The sequence below is a fragment of the Carlito syrichta genome, unplaced genomic scaffold (assembly GCF_000164805.1).
Source record: "Carlito syrichta isolate Samal-C Ts95f unplaced genomic scaffold, Tarsius_syrichta-2.0.1 Scaffold305699, whole genome shotgun sequence".
In the NCBI taxonomy this organism is placed as follows: Eukaryota; Metazoa; Chordata; class Mammalia; order Primates; family Tarsiidae; genus Carlito; species Carlito syrichta.
In genome coordinates this window covers 286,829-301,913 of record NW_007249795.1, presented here as the reverse complement: position 1 = coordinate 301,913, position 15,085 = coordinate 286,829, and the positions used below count along the sequence as shown (strand labels likewise).

Sequence of the window (15,085 nt, the reverse complement as noted above, 5' to 3'; positions counted from 1 at the left end):
CCGCGGGCTCAGGCAATCCCACTCACCTCAGCCTCCCAAAGGCGCGGGATTACAGGCTGAGCCACCGAGCCCAGCTAGAACTCTTTCTTTCTAATACTCTGTAGTACATTTTGGAATAGTGAGAAGAATAGTGAATTAAGAGACAAAAGATCTGCTTCAGGTTAGGAAGAGTAAAAAAGTCTGAGCTTTACATAAATTCCAGCCAGATTATACCAAAGCTGTAGTCCCACCTCTGACACTTACCAGCCATGTGAATTTAAAATTACAAGTTCTACAAATTATGTCTGAAAATCCCTATCTTGTAGGATGGTTGGAATTTATGTATTGGATATGAAGCACTTAGCAGAATGATGGAAAATATTGGGCTTTTAACGAGTGATAGTTATCACATAATTGTTTTTCTTACAGATGATATCATTGTTTTCTTTGAAAAGACTTATTTTTTTTATTAATTTGGGAGAATATATAGCTTACTAGGATAGTTAATACCAAATTAGCACATAATCTATTCAGCAAATAAAACAAAATAAAATTTTCCTCATTTGAGGATAAGTCATTTAATTTACATACAGTGAGCCTTCTCCAGTGGGATGTTACTCAAGGTCCTGGAATTTGTGTAACAGACCAACAACTTCCCTTTCAAGTGCCTTTCCATCCAAACCACTCTTATTTTTATTCATTTTCTCATCAGATATGGAGCTTTTCCTTAGAGTCAGCCAAATTACACTCAAGATAACAAGTAAAATGTCCTTTTAAAGCATTGGAATCTGACTATCTCAGTTCAGGGCAAAGAGAACCAACACAGTAGCTTCTCGGTATCCCAATTCAAGGGAGTTTCACATTTATTTCTCAGAAATTCCCTGGAGACACTGTGCTTAAAACAACTAGATTGTGCTATGTGTTCAACCTAATATGAACAAGAGAACAGGACACACCATCCATTTCTACCCCGGAAGGAAGTGTTCTTCTGGTTCACTGATGTCACCAAATTAACTCTTAAGAAGAGGTTTTCATTCTAGACTTTTGTGTTTCAGCACTGAGACACACTACCTGAGTACCTGGCCTCTGCTTCCCAGTTCCACAGATTCAAATTGGAAGTATATTCTAATGAGAAACTTGTAGTTTCCCAAAGCCTCAAAGGACCTTTCTTCAGGGAATTTATTCCTTATTGTTTTTAGCCAAATATCATCCCCTGCACTTTTCCCAAACCACTCTGTACTTCCTTACTTCTTATTTATCCTTTAGGTCTCAGAAGTATTTCACCATCTTTTTCTATATGATTACTGCTCCTTGACTGTAAAAGTCTACATTGGGGAGGTTGTTTTGTATTTTAGTTTTCCCATTTCTAGTGAAATTATCTTCAAAAAACAGGTGTTCAATTAATATTGTAGAGATGAATGAGCTAGTGAGCATAAATTTTAGTTCATAAGCATTTTATTTGTATTTCATTCTTTAGTAAGGCAAGCCAGTCTAGGTATGTATTTTTGTAGAACAAACAAAAATGGATAAAGGAAAAAAAAAACCCTGAATATATTTTACTTTTTTCCCTTCTATATTTTTATCCTAAAATCTTCAGTGCTAAATGCCTTCACATTTTTAAGGAAATGTCTATTCCAATACCATGGTCCCTTGTTCTGATTCACTAAATATGAAAGGTTTTCAAATTTGTTTTATAGAATAATAAAATACCCACTCTTAAACAGCAGTAAATGTGTCACCAAAATCATTAATAAATTCAGATTTTGAAGTTATTAAAAACATCTCTTAAAAGATACATGTTTTAGACTATAGCACAAAAAAGAAAGAGAGAAAGATGCAACTCCAAGTTACCTTTATACATCAGAAACACAAAATGATATACACTGTGTTCCCTCTAGACCTACCATGGCCATTCACTACTAGAATGTTGATTTATCTTTTCTTCCTCAGACTTCAACGCTTGAGATATAACCATGGGGAAAATAAAAGAAAGGTAAAATTCCAGTTACCAATATATAACAGGAACACAAAGATAGTATACACTTACTCCACCCAGCCCCAACATGGCTAATCACTATTAGAACACTGCCAGATCTTTTCAAACAAAAAGTGAAGGACAGCCTCAAATTTCACTTAGCATGGGAGAAGTTGCTGGCCGTGACCCTGGAATGTTGCTGACCATGGCAGCTGTATGAACCCTGGCTGCAACTCAGGCTTGGGTTCTCTCTTCTTCATCTCTCAAAGCCTCTTCATACTGGAATGGGAAGGCACTGGGGATAGTACTATGGAACTTGGCTAAAAACTCCAGGACTTTCATCTTGCTGGTTTCAGCATGGGCTCTTGGGTCCCTCAGTAACTGATAGCATGGAGGATCACTGTTGGTGCCTGCTGTACTTCAGGTACTTTAACTGCACCAAATCTTCAGTGATGACCTTCCTGGGATCTCCATAGACGAAGTGTTTCCTATCAGCATATACACCCATCAAATTCAACACCTCCCAGATTGCCTCTTCAGGGGCACAATTGCCATTCATGAAGATGACACCCAGCACAATCATCAGGAGGCCAGTCTTGGGCATACTCTCTTCATCACTCATTAATACATCATAGGTGGTATCTAGTTTGTTGAAAAAGGTATAGCAGTGCCGGATGGGATCCACTTCCCTCAAATCAACACCAAAGACCAGTTCTATGTGCTCAGAGGCTCTCTTGTGGATCTCATTGAAATACTTGTAGTGTTTGATAACATACTTCAGCATGCCCCCCTTTGTAATTGGCTCCTTCTCTTGATACTTCTGCAGCAGGAACTGCACCAACAAAACCACCTTCTTGCTGAAAGGATCTTTGAAAGTGTCTTCAGTTTTCCTTGAAGAATTTGAACTTTTCTCATCTTTGCTGTTGATGTCTTCATTTGAATTTGTGCATAAAACAGTTACAGTAGTACTGGTGGTGGATGGGGCTCCCTGAAGTTCCTTAGGAATGCTAGTTGTCCCAGAAGTAGGCAAATTATGGGGTCTACCTCCTTCGAGAAGATTGGCAGAAGAGAGAGAGTCTCCTTCTGCCACAGTGGCCTGGGCAGTCTCCAGATTCTGGTTCTCACCACAGGTCTGGTGGCATTTCTCACGGTCATGGAGCTTACTCTTTTGACCTGGTGGCATGATGGCTCTGGGTTGATGAAGAGGTCACCCTAGAAGATGAAGGATTAGAGAGGGTTCACAGCCTTGGTAGGGAGAATCTACCTTGACTCCAAGAACAGACGCCTCTGCTGGTTCTCGTTAGGGTACTGCTTTAGAAACCCACAAGACAGATGTGGATGGGGCATCGGGCCCTGTTCTATGGGAGCTTATCACCTCAGTTCTAATTCAGTATTTTAATTTTACTCCTGATTAATCCTTTGAGTCCTCCCTCTGCTGACTTGAAGCTTCCCCATTCAGACCATGGCTTCCCATCCCACAGATTCCTAAGAGGAAGTGAGAGGTAATTAGGCCTAACAGCTGTACCTTGAGCCTCAAAGGGTTGACAGTGGGAGCAAGGCAGGGCAGGTCTCTAAGATCATCTCTGTTCTAGGCAGGGAGTTTCCCAAAAGTTCTAACAAAACGCACTCACCTTGACACCTGCAGGATCCCAGGACTTCTTTAGCCATACCTCTTAGCCTAAGCCTCATCCCCCAAACCCCAACAGCCTGGTGAAGTGGAATCCGGGGCAAGCCACTTCTGGACACGCCCACCCAGCCCTTCCTGCATCCCAGCAGTGGTGGGGCTCTGTGGTTTCACTGTGTTCTGGGGGAGAGGCAGTTCTTAGAGGACTCACCTACAGTGAGGTGAATGTTAACTATTCTCAGGCACTGAGAATTCTCCCTTTGCTGAGCTGAATCAGCCAGCCTCAGAAAAAGGATCATTTCCTTGAGTGTCCAGAGTAGGAAGTAAGATGAAGACTGAAGTGACTGGGACCTCCCAAGATTGACAGTAGGGTTGGGGCTCTGTGAAGTCCCTCTTCTTGGGTGCATGGTGCCCTCAGTCTTCACTTAGTACCTTATCTTGACCCTTTGTAGGTTCTGGGCCACCTCCTCTCTGCTGAGTTGAGGCCAGCTCAATCAGGTAAGGCACTAAATCAAAATAAAGATAATTGACATCTGTATAATATTGTGTTCACTATACATAAGCATGGTATATTGCTCTGTTTAGGACATGTTATATCTAAGTCTATCAGCACATTTTTATCTTTGCTTTGATGAAGATGATGTGTATTTTTGTTAATGTTCTTTTTCGGAGTGTTTTGGATACTGTTGTTTTGCATAATATATTTTTCATTACACTTTCTAATTAGTTATTTATTTGTTATAGCTAGATTTCTGGTTTTATATAGTGATCTTCTACACTATCTTTTTGAAGTTCCTTCTACATTGGAATATTTTGTGAGTCAATCCCTCTAGAATTATTACTTAGAGGACCACATTATCTCTTTCTTTTCATTTTTTAATAACTTTTATTTTGGTATTCTTGTGTATGGTTGTATACTGGCTATACAATACAGTACAAATTTGATCATTAGAGTTGGCACTATACCTCTGCGTCTTGTTCTGGATTATTGGGAATGCTGCTAGCATTTGACATTTATGTATGTTTGTTGGTAATTTTGTGATATGGAAATTCCATTGTAATGTAAGTTTGCTACAAGTTATTACCATGAACTGGTGTTGAATTATTATTAATATTAAAGGCTTTTTCTTGACCCCTGCACATGATCAAATGTTTTTCTTCTCTGTTAACATGGTGAACTCCAATTCACCTTTAATGTGAATTAATGTGATACGATCTTTGCATTTATTAGACACAACCTATTTCCTTATTTCTTCACTGCTGTATTATTCACAGCTGTTTTTTTTTTTTTTTTAGTTGAAGTCTCACTCTGTCGCCCAGACTGGAGTGCAGTGGCATGCTCCCGGCCACCACAGCCTCGACCTGCTGGGCTCTGGCGATCCTTCTTCCGCTCAGCCTTCCAAGTAGCTGGAACTACAGGCACGTGCTACCACGCCTGGCTAATTTTTTGATTTATTGTAGAGATGAGGGCTCGCCAAGTTGCCCAGGCGGGTCTTGAACCTGTAGGCTCAGGCAATCCACTCACCTTGGCCTCCCAAAGCCCGGTATTATAGGCTGAGCCACTGAGCCCGGCCCACAGCTGTATTTGATATGCTACAAATTTATTTAGAATATTTTCCTTGATGTGAGTGAGTTTGACTCAAGTGCACTTTTCTTGTGGCTTCCTCATCTAGTTTTTGTGTCAAGGAGAGCTGACCTGTTAAAATATCAGAATAATTTCCCATCTATGGTTTGTAAGAGTTTACTTAATGTAGTGATGCTTTTTTTCTCCACCATTTTGTGTAATGGGCTTCCACACTTGGCTGGTCTTGGAAGCTATTGTGAGTACTTAGGGCTGGACTACAGTTTCAGTTTGTATTGTCTGATTAAAGTTTTCTATTTATGAACCTATTTATTGATTTGTATTTTGTCAATTTTTTTTCTTTTTTACTTGGTTTTTCGCATTTAAAGGCGGAATATTTATAATAAAATTATTTTATTATATAAAATAAAATTTTCAATTCTCAATCATATGCAGTATTACATAGAATTGGATAATAACCCAATGTACCTGACACTCAGCATCATATTCTTCAAAAATTATAGGGGAAGCTTATTCAGATTAAGGTGTATTGATTTGGCAAGACCACTTCAGAGGTGATGGTGTATACATTAGGAGATGCATACTGTGTGCTAGTTTTCTTGTGGTAATGTTGCAATTGATCAAGATTATCACCCTCACTGATTAGTCCCTTAGGGATTGCAGAATTGTAATTCTTTAATGCTATCATCCCTTTTGAGATTATAATCTATAATAGATCCCTAGGTAGGACATTTCATTAGCCTACATTTTTCTTTCTGGAGGTGAGCCTTTATAACTCTCCATTTTATGTCAGAGAGATATGTAAAACTAAATCCTTGTCTAATCAATGTTAGAACAGTCTTTAGACCAAAATTTTAAAGACATATTTTTGTAATTTTAAATAATAAAAAACATGCTTAAAATGAAACCAGTTCATAACTGACTGAATAATTCATCTGTTATTAAAGTGTATTAATGTGAAGTGTTGGAATAATAAATATTCAGTTTCTAGTCTTTGTTATATGAGGTATTAGTTGTGCCTACAGATAGTTATAATTTTGGAAGACAGAAAATTTTACTATAATTTCTTCAAAGTTACTTTTTTTGGAAGGGATATACTTTATATGTTCTTTCTACATAGATAACCAGTCAGTACGCCAGTTGAGTTTTATTTTTATCTTTATAAATTCTAAGTGGGGTATGGTAAGTGATATGAGTGTTTTTATTATCTTAGCTTGCATGCGTGTAGACCTAAAAAATAACCTGTGGCAATTTTTTCTCTGGGTTCACAAAATTATTCAATATAGGGCTAGTCTAATGGAATTTATATTAATACATTTTTATTAATGTTGTGAATGCAGATATATTCGTTTTTTGAATAAATATGCTAATATGTTGTCTAAATTTATTATAAGAAATTTTCCAACTTCTCAATTTGCTTGTTAGGACTGTAAATTAGCTATGTGAAATTTTAAATGAATGTTAATTTCTTGAGTTTTTAACTCTTACAACATGTTTCTTGGTTAACAAACCTATGTAGAATTTTGCAGAGCAAAGATGTTCAACTGTGGATGAGGAGTCTTCAGTTATTGCTATGGTTTTAATATGTTCCCCAAAGTTTGTGTGTTGGAAACTCAGTCCCCCTGCAACAATGTTGAGATACAAGAATTTTAAGAGGCTACTAAATCATGAGGGCTATGATTTCATGAATAAATTACTGCAGTTATTGTAGGAGTGGGTTAGTTTTCACTAAAGTAGGTTTCTGAGAAAAGGATGAGTTTACCCCCTTCCCTCTCTCTTTTGTTTGTGCTCTCTTGCCTTTCTGCCTTTCATCCTTGGATAATGCAGCAAAAAGGTGTGCATCAGAGGTGAATCCCTTGGCTTTGGAATTTCCATCTTTCAGAACTATAAAAAAATACATTTATTTTCTGTATAAGTTATCCAGTCTGTATTATTATGTTATGCAAACACAAAATGGACTAAGATAATTATAAATCTAGCTTTATCACCATTCTGCTGTTAAAACTAATTTTAGGGCTTTTTATCTACTGTAACTATTTTCCATTCTTCCTGTTCTTTTTACCCCTCTTACACTTCCCTGAAGACCTCTAGAGTAACCTGGCAACAACTTAAGCCTTTCAGTGGTTGAAGACCTTCTTCATTTTTACCCTGATTATGTGCCAGTTCAACTTGGACTAATTGCTTACCTTTACATGTAATGTTTTCAACACCATTTCTGCCATTTCATTGACCATGTTGCCAATGAATGACTGAAGTTCTGATGGCTTCCTTATCCTCAAGCCTCATCATCATGATTACTGAGAATTCTGGGTTCTCTATTACCTTAAATGTTGAGCTCAAAGTAAATGCCTCACTTGCCTCATCCTAGCACCAGCACTGGTGAGTCCTTAAATGCTAAATGCTAATTTTGACTTCACATTTTTAAGAGCATTGTTATTTAATTATATTCTTTTAAAATGTGTCTCATCTTTGACAAAGCCTCCAACAGCAACCACTGGGGAGAGGAGAACCTATTCAGTAAATGGTGCTGGGAAAACTGGCTGACCACATGCAGAAGATTGAAACAGGACCCCTACCTATCACCATACACAAAAATTAACTCTAAATGGATCAAAGACCTGAATGTAAAACCTCAAACTACAAAAATCTTAGAAAACACAGCAGACACCCTTATGGAAATTGTAACTGGAAACCAATTCCTGATATGTCCATACTTTAAGAAATAATATAAGCAAGTGGGATCTCATCAAACTAATGAGCTTCTGCAAAGCAAAAGAAACCATCAAGAGAGCAGGGAGACAGCCCACAGAATGGGAAAATATATTTGCCAACTGTTTATCCGACAAAAGCCTAACATCTAGGATCTACAAGGAACTCAAACGTGCCGAAAGGAAACAAACAAACAAACAAACAGCCCCTTTAAACAATGGGCAAAATACATGAATAGACACTTCTCAAAAGAAGATATACGAGCAGCCAGCAGACACATGAAAAAGTGCTCAGCCTCACTCATCATCAGAGAAATGCAAATCAAAACCACATTGAGATACCACCTAACCCTTGTTAGAATGGCCATCATTAATAAAACAAATAACAACAGATGCTGGGGAACATGTGGAGAAAAAGGAACGCTTCTACACTGCTGGTGGGAATACAAACAGTGCAGCCTCTTTGGAAGACAGTGTAACGATTCCTGAAAGAGCTAGAAATTGGCCTTCCATATGACACAGCAATTCTCCTACTGGGAATATACCCAGAGGAACTCAAACCATCCTACAAAAAAGATCCCTGCATACGTATGTTTGTTGCAGCTCTATTCACAATAGCAAAAACATAGAACCAACCATGTTCCCCGTCGAAGCTGGACTGGATAAAAAAATGTGGTACATATACATGATGGAATATTATGCAGCCATAAAGAAGGACAAATATATGGACTTTGCAGCAACTTGGATCGATCTGGAGTAGATCATATTCCATGATTTATCACAGAAACAAAGAACAGAGTTCCATATGTTCCCACTCATAAATGGACCTTGAACAATTATAATGCTATAAGAAAGTGATTGGCAGTAGTGGGAAACTGTCAGGGGAGGAGGGTGGGATTGGCTGTAGAGAGAAACTGCTAGGGGAGGGAGGGGCATACCTCATCAACAAGGGTACCTGTATGATCAATGTTTATATACCTAACCCTGAAATGTACCCCACATCGTTATAATAAGAACAAAAAAATAAAAAAAAAAATGTGTATTATTTATTTTTTATTTATTTGTCTTTTTATTTTTAAAATTGTGGACATAATTTCACATTCTGCTTCTTTGATCTTGAGCAATAATAAAATTATATTATATGTCTCTACAAAAAATTTAGGGTGGAAAATACGGATTTTTTTTTTACTGAGTTGATGAGAGGATTAAATAAAAATATATATGAGAAAACACCTGGTAAACTTGACAACTTACTAGTTGCTTGTAAATATTTATTAGAATGAAACTTTGAGAAAGTACTAAAAAAGTATTTCCCTATACTGTGTGATACTGAATGTATTATTTTTCTATTACTGCATAGTAAATTATCACAAGCTTATTGCTTTAAAATAACTCCCATTTATTATCTCATAGTTCTGTAGGTCAGTAATTCAAGCACAGCTAATTTGTGTTCTCTGCTCAGTTCCTCATTCTCAAGGTGTTTTGTTGACTGGGCAGTGATCTTATCATGAGACTTTAGGGAAGGATCTACTTCAGGGATTCAGGCTGTTGGCAGAAGTGTGTTTCATTGTGGTTGTAAGATTGACATCTGTATTTTCTTGCTGGATGCCAAAGAGAGGCCACTCTTAGTTTCTAGAAGTTGTCTGCATTCCTTGCCATGCAGCTCTCTCCATTTTCAAAGACAGCAGTGGAGAATATCCTTCATGTAGAATCCCTAACAATTTGAAACCCTTTCACTAGGAAGAATCTTCTCCCTTTTAAGAACTTACCTGATTAGGTCAGATTCACCAAGGATAATTTCCCTTCTTAAAGTCAATTATGCGAGATAACACAACCTAGTCATGGGAGTGATATCCTATCATATTCACAAGTCCCACCTGTACTCATTGTGTGGGGATTATAAAGAGATATGGGCCGCTGGGTGAAAATCTTAAAATTCTGCCTATCATATCTAAAAAAATAATCATTGCAGAATTCCCTACTATAACAGTAGCTGGAAATCTCATATACTGTACAAAATTTAGAATGAAATGTTTTAATATCTCTAATGCTATAAATTTTTAACCCTCTTTGAAACAATTGTGCTTAATGGCTGCTCAAAGCAACAGCCCCAATGGAACATTTGACTCAGTAGTCAAAATTCAGGCATCTAATTCCCTAACTAAAGGACTGCATTCAAATATTGATCTTCACAGTGTCTGTTGTTTCATCATTAATCTCTTCATACTGTTTCATCAACTCAGGGATTACTTTCTTACTACATATCATTTATTTAACAAATACATCTATTAAGCACCATGCTAAGATTGGGTATGCAGTATAAATGAGCCTGCCTATGTCTTCAGTGTACTAAATGTAAATCAACAGGGTTTACAGCTCATTCATTCTTCTTTCTATTACAGTAACTTTAATATGAAAAGCAATAAATTACTCTTACATTCCAGTATTTTGAAATGCACAGCAATGGTAATCTCATACAATGAAGAGCAATGCATGGAATACTAAACTGGAACAAGAACCACTGGGTTTTAGTAATGGCTCAGCACCAGCATGCCTTTTAATTCACCCATTCCTTTACCTGCCTAAGATTCAGTTTCCATTGGATTAGGCTTTTATGAGTTTTTTTTTTTGTCAGTGGTGCTTACTAAAGGGAAAAATTAAATTTGGAAGCTGTAGGAAATGTATACAAAATATAAAATAAATTAAAAATGAAATGACATTAATTCATTTGGAAAGGAATAAATAATCTGCCAAATACATACAGTAACACCATATAAATAATAATGATACAGCAAGTTGTGACTTGCTGGTGGCTAAAATTTTCCTAGGATGAAAGAGGGAAAATTGTTAGGAATTAAAGAAGAAAGATAAAAAGAATGTCACCCAAAATGGCAAATCTGATTAATTTAAACACTGGGGACTTGTATATTTTCCCTGTAAAAGAAGAATTGCTAGAAAATTCTTTAAAAAATGATAATAGGAAGCAAATATTTTGTTTATTTAAAAAGTATTATTTATAGACTTTGACTGGAAACTAGTGTATTTGGAGCAATTAAAATCTCATCAGCTAAGAGGTTTTGGTATGTTTTCATTTGTTTTATTTTTATTTTCACTCTTAGTGAAATGTTAGAACTAACCCCCTCATTGTACATGTGTGCATTCATGAGTCAGATAAGAGAGAATGGGGAGACAAGTTAGTAACTGCTACAAGGCAAGTGAGATGAGTCCTAAGAAATAAAAAAATTAATTAGCTTAGTTTCCCAGACTGCGTTTTAGATCTAAGATGTGACTGAATTATTAAATATGGCCCACAGATGTTCCCATCCCATTCTCTAAAATATTTGTTTATTATTGGGCCACAAGAATATGAAGGAAAAGAGTAAGGAGGTATGGGCATTTGGGCATTTGATCAGAAATTGTTTGCCAGTTCCAATCCATAAGGGTGTTTACTACATTTTCTTCTAGGATTCTTATAGTTTGAAGTTGTATGTTTAGGTCTTTGATCCATTTTGAGTTGATTTTTGTGTATGGTGATAGGTAGGGGCCTTTTTTAAATCTTCTACATATGGTCATATACTTTCCCCAGCACCGTTTACTGAATAATTTCTCCTCTCCGCAGTGGTTGTTAGTGAAAGATGAGTTGGTTGAGAAATTGAGGCTTTGCTTCTGGAATCTCTATCCTGTTCCATTGGTCTATATGCCTGTTCTTGTACCAATAACAGACTGTTTTGCTTATTGCAGCCTTATAATAAAGTTTAAAATCTGGAAGTGTGATAACTTTCACTTTGTTTCTTTTGATGAACATTGTTTTGGCTATTTGTGGTCATTTATGTTTCCATATGAATTTCTGTTTTGTTGTATCCAGTTCTGAGAAGAATGATGCTGGTAATTTAATGGGTATTGCATTAAACCTGTAGACTGCCTTATGTAGGATGAACATCTTAGCAATGTTGATTCTTCCAATCTATAAACATGGGATAGTTTTCCATTTGTTTGTGTCATCTTTGATTTCTTTGAGCAATTTTGTAGCTTTCATTGTAAAGGTCCTTCACGTCTCTGGTTAGGGAGATTCCATGGTTAAGATATAAGATAGACAAATAGGGCCTCATCAAACTGAAAACCTTCAGCAAAGAAAAAGAAACCATCAAGCGAGTGGGGAGACAGCCCATAGGATGGGAAAAAAAGTATTTACCAACTTCATGTCTGACAAAGGCCTAACATCTAGTATCTACAAGGAATTCAAATGTGCTGAAAAGAAAAAAACAAATAGCCCTATTAAAAAGTTGGCAGAAATATGAATAGACCCTTCTCAAAAGAAGACATATGAGCAGACAACAGGTACATGAAAAAATGCCCAGCATCACTAATCATCAAAGAAATGGGATACCACCTAACTCCATTCAGAATGGCCATCATCAATAACTCAAAAAGCAACAGATGCTGGAGAGGATGTGTGGAAAAGGGAACACTTCTACACTGATGGTGGGAGTGTAAACTAGTACAACCCCTGTGGAAAACAGTATGACAATTCCTAAAAGATCTAAAAATCGACCTTCCATACAACCCAGAAATCCCCCTTCTGGGAATATACTCAGAGGAACTCAAATCCTTCTACAAAAAATATACCTACACAGACATGTTTATTGCAGTACTACTCACAATAGCAAAAACATCGAACGCACCACGCTGTCCACTGAAATTAGACTGGATAAAAAAATTGTGGTACATATACATGATGGATTATTACACAGCTATAAAGAAAAACAAAATTATGAACTGTGCAGCCACTTGGATGGAATGAGTCTATAATACTTAGTGATCTATCACAGAAACAAAGAACTGAGTACTACATGTTCTCACTCATAAGCAGACCCTGAACAATACTTTATGAAAGGGATTTGCAGTAGTGGGAACACTTCATCAATGAGGGTACCTGATCTCTAACCAGGGCAAGTGAGGACCAAAATGAGGTCCAAACTTTGCCTGTACAATGACCATTTGTATACATAAGCCTGGATTGTACTTCACTTCTTCAAAATAAATTTAAAAAATAAACCAGTAAAACATGTTTAAAAAAAGAGTAAGGAGGTAAGACAAATATTTAAAAATAAAAAAATAATAATAACTACATATCGACTGAGGACTCATAATGAGCAAGGAAGTGTGTTAGTGACTTGTTTTACTTAGTTTGTGGTTTGAGTTGTATTAACTAGATTATACAGTAAAAGAAACTAAGATTCATAAAAATTAAGAAGCGTGTATTCATACAAATGACTTGTATTAACTATAACTGGGAACCCTGACCAAAGTCAAGAAAAAGCAAAAACTTAGACTGAACAAGAGATAGAAAAAAGTGTTGTCAGAAATCTTTTTTCTGGTCAGAAGTGGAAAAAATTCCTTGGCAATGTGTGTGAAGTTTTATTTAGTTTCACATATTACAGTCGACCCTGTGCAGTACTTTCTGTCTTATTCTTTTATTTTTTTGGGGGGGTAATATTATTCATTATTGCAATGATTAAATGATGACTAAACTTGGTCTCAAATATAAACTTAATTTTAAAGTCATTATAAGAAAAACTTAATGTGGTATTTATTGTAAGGATGCTATTCATGATAGAATCATCTTAAGCATTTAGTTGAAAAAGACTTTTAAGAAATATGATCTTAGCTTAACTCTTTTATTTAAGAGAAACTACCTTTTTATTCTGTCGAAAAATTAGTTGTCTTTTTTAACCACATTAAATGGGAAACACAAAGTCAGATATGTGCATTCTTATGCCAAGTGAACATGATCTGATTCTATGCACTTTGAATACCAAGTCAACTTCCTATTTTTCATTTCCATTTTATTATTTTTTAATACAAAGTAAATAAATAAACAGTTCTTTATTGAACTATTATTTGTTGGTAATGTAATTTAGCCATGCATTGGGCCAAGAGTGGCAGATAAAATGGTAAATGAAATGTGGGCAGACTCTACCTTCATGCAGCTTACCATCTTATCATCTAGTAGGAAAGACATAAATTCAACAGGCATACTCACACACACACAAATTGTTAGAGGTAATGAAAAAAAAGGACAGGGGTATAGAATAATGAGATATCATTGAATTCAACAAGTTTGAAAAGACTGTCTTGAAAAATTCGTATTTGAACCTAGAATAAAGGATCAATAACAGTTAGATTGGCAAGGTTAGGGGTGAGATTTAAAGACTGTCTTTTGTAAGGAACTCTCTTTTGCAAGGACCTGATTGAAGAAGAATCCTTGTACACTCATTGGATTGACAAAGGACCACTTTGGCATAAGTGTAAAGATCAGTGGTGAGAGTGTGGTAAGGTAAGTGTTCTTAGATGCAAAACAAAATCACTAAGGGATCTAAATTTGGGAATGACCTAATTAGTTATGCATTTTGTGAAGACCACTGCGGCTACAGGTTAGGAAACAGATTTAAGGGAAGCAAACACACACACACACACACACACACACACACACACACACACACACACAAGCAAGAAAAACAATTTGGATGATGAATACTCCAGGATGATGACATTGGAGATGTGGAAATTTGGAAAGATTAGAAAGTCATGTATGAATAGAATTTGCAGGACTTGTGGGTTACTTGTATATAGATGATGTGGGTGGGGACAGTGTGAAAGATTCTAGCATAGGCAACTACATTCACAGTTGTATTACTTACTGAAATTGGGAATTCTGCAAGTGTGTAATTTACTGAGAGTGGAAGTGCTAAGAATGAATGTAATTTGGAGATATGATTGTGAGTTTAATTTTAAAAGGTTGTGTTTGAAGCACTTTTAATCTTTTGATAAATATTCAAGTGAAGATACCAGGTAAGCAGAAATATATATGCAGCTGAATATTAGAGGAGAGGACTGGGCTTGAGATGCACATCTGAAGTCATGTGCCCATATTTGAAAATGGAAGCAATGAACATGAATAAGATTGGCAAGGAAGAGGGTACAGAACAAAATAATAAATTAGAAGGTAATTTAACACTTAAAGAATGAGTAGAGCTGGGGATCCAATATGGCCACACGGGAATAGACGATCTGCACCTTTCTCACAGAGCAGAACAAGAAGGACAAACCCAGTTGCTGGTAAACTCAGGCAACTTAAGCAGATTTGGATGGAGGAAGCATCCTGCATCCTGCAGAAGACTCTTTGAATGCGTAGGGAGCAAGGAAAAGAGAGTCTG

The 15,085-nt window shown here is 36.5% G+C and overlaps 1 protein-coding gene across 1 annotated transcript; it reads right to left on the bottom strand.

Moving 5' to 3' along the window:
* Positions 1-2,108: 2,108 nt before the first annotated feature.
* LOC103264701 (melanoma-associated antigen B18) lies at positions 2,109-3,137 on the bottom strand. Its single transcript, XM_008062417.1, is given in 3 exon segments — positions 2,109-2,152; positions 2,155-2,363; positions 2,365-3,137. Coding segments are annotated over 3 exon segments (1,026 nt in total).
* Positions 3,138-15,085: the final 11,948 nt, after the last annotated feature.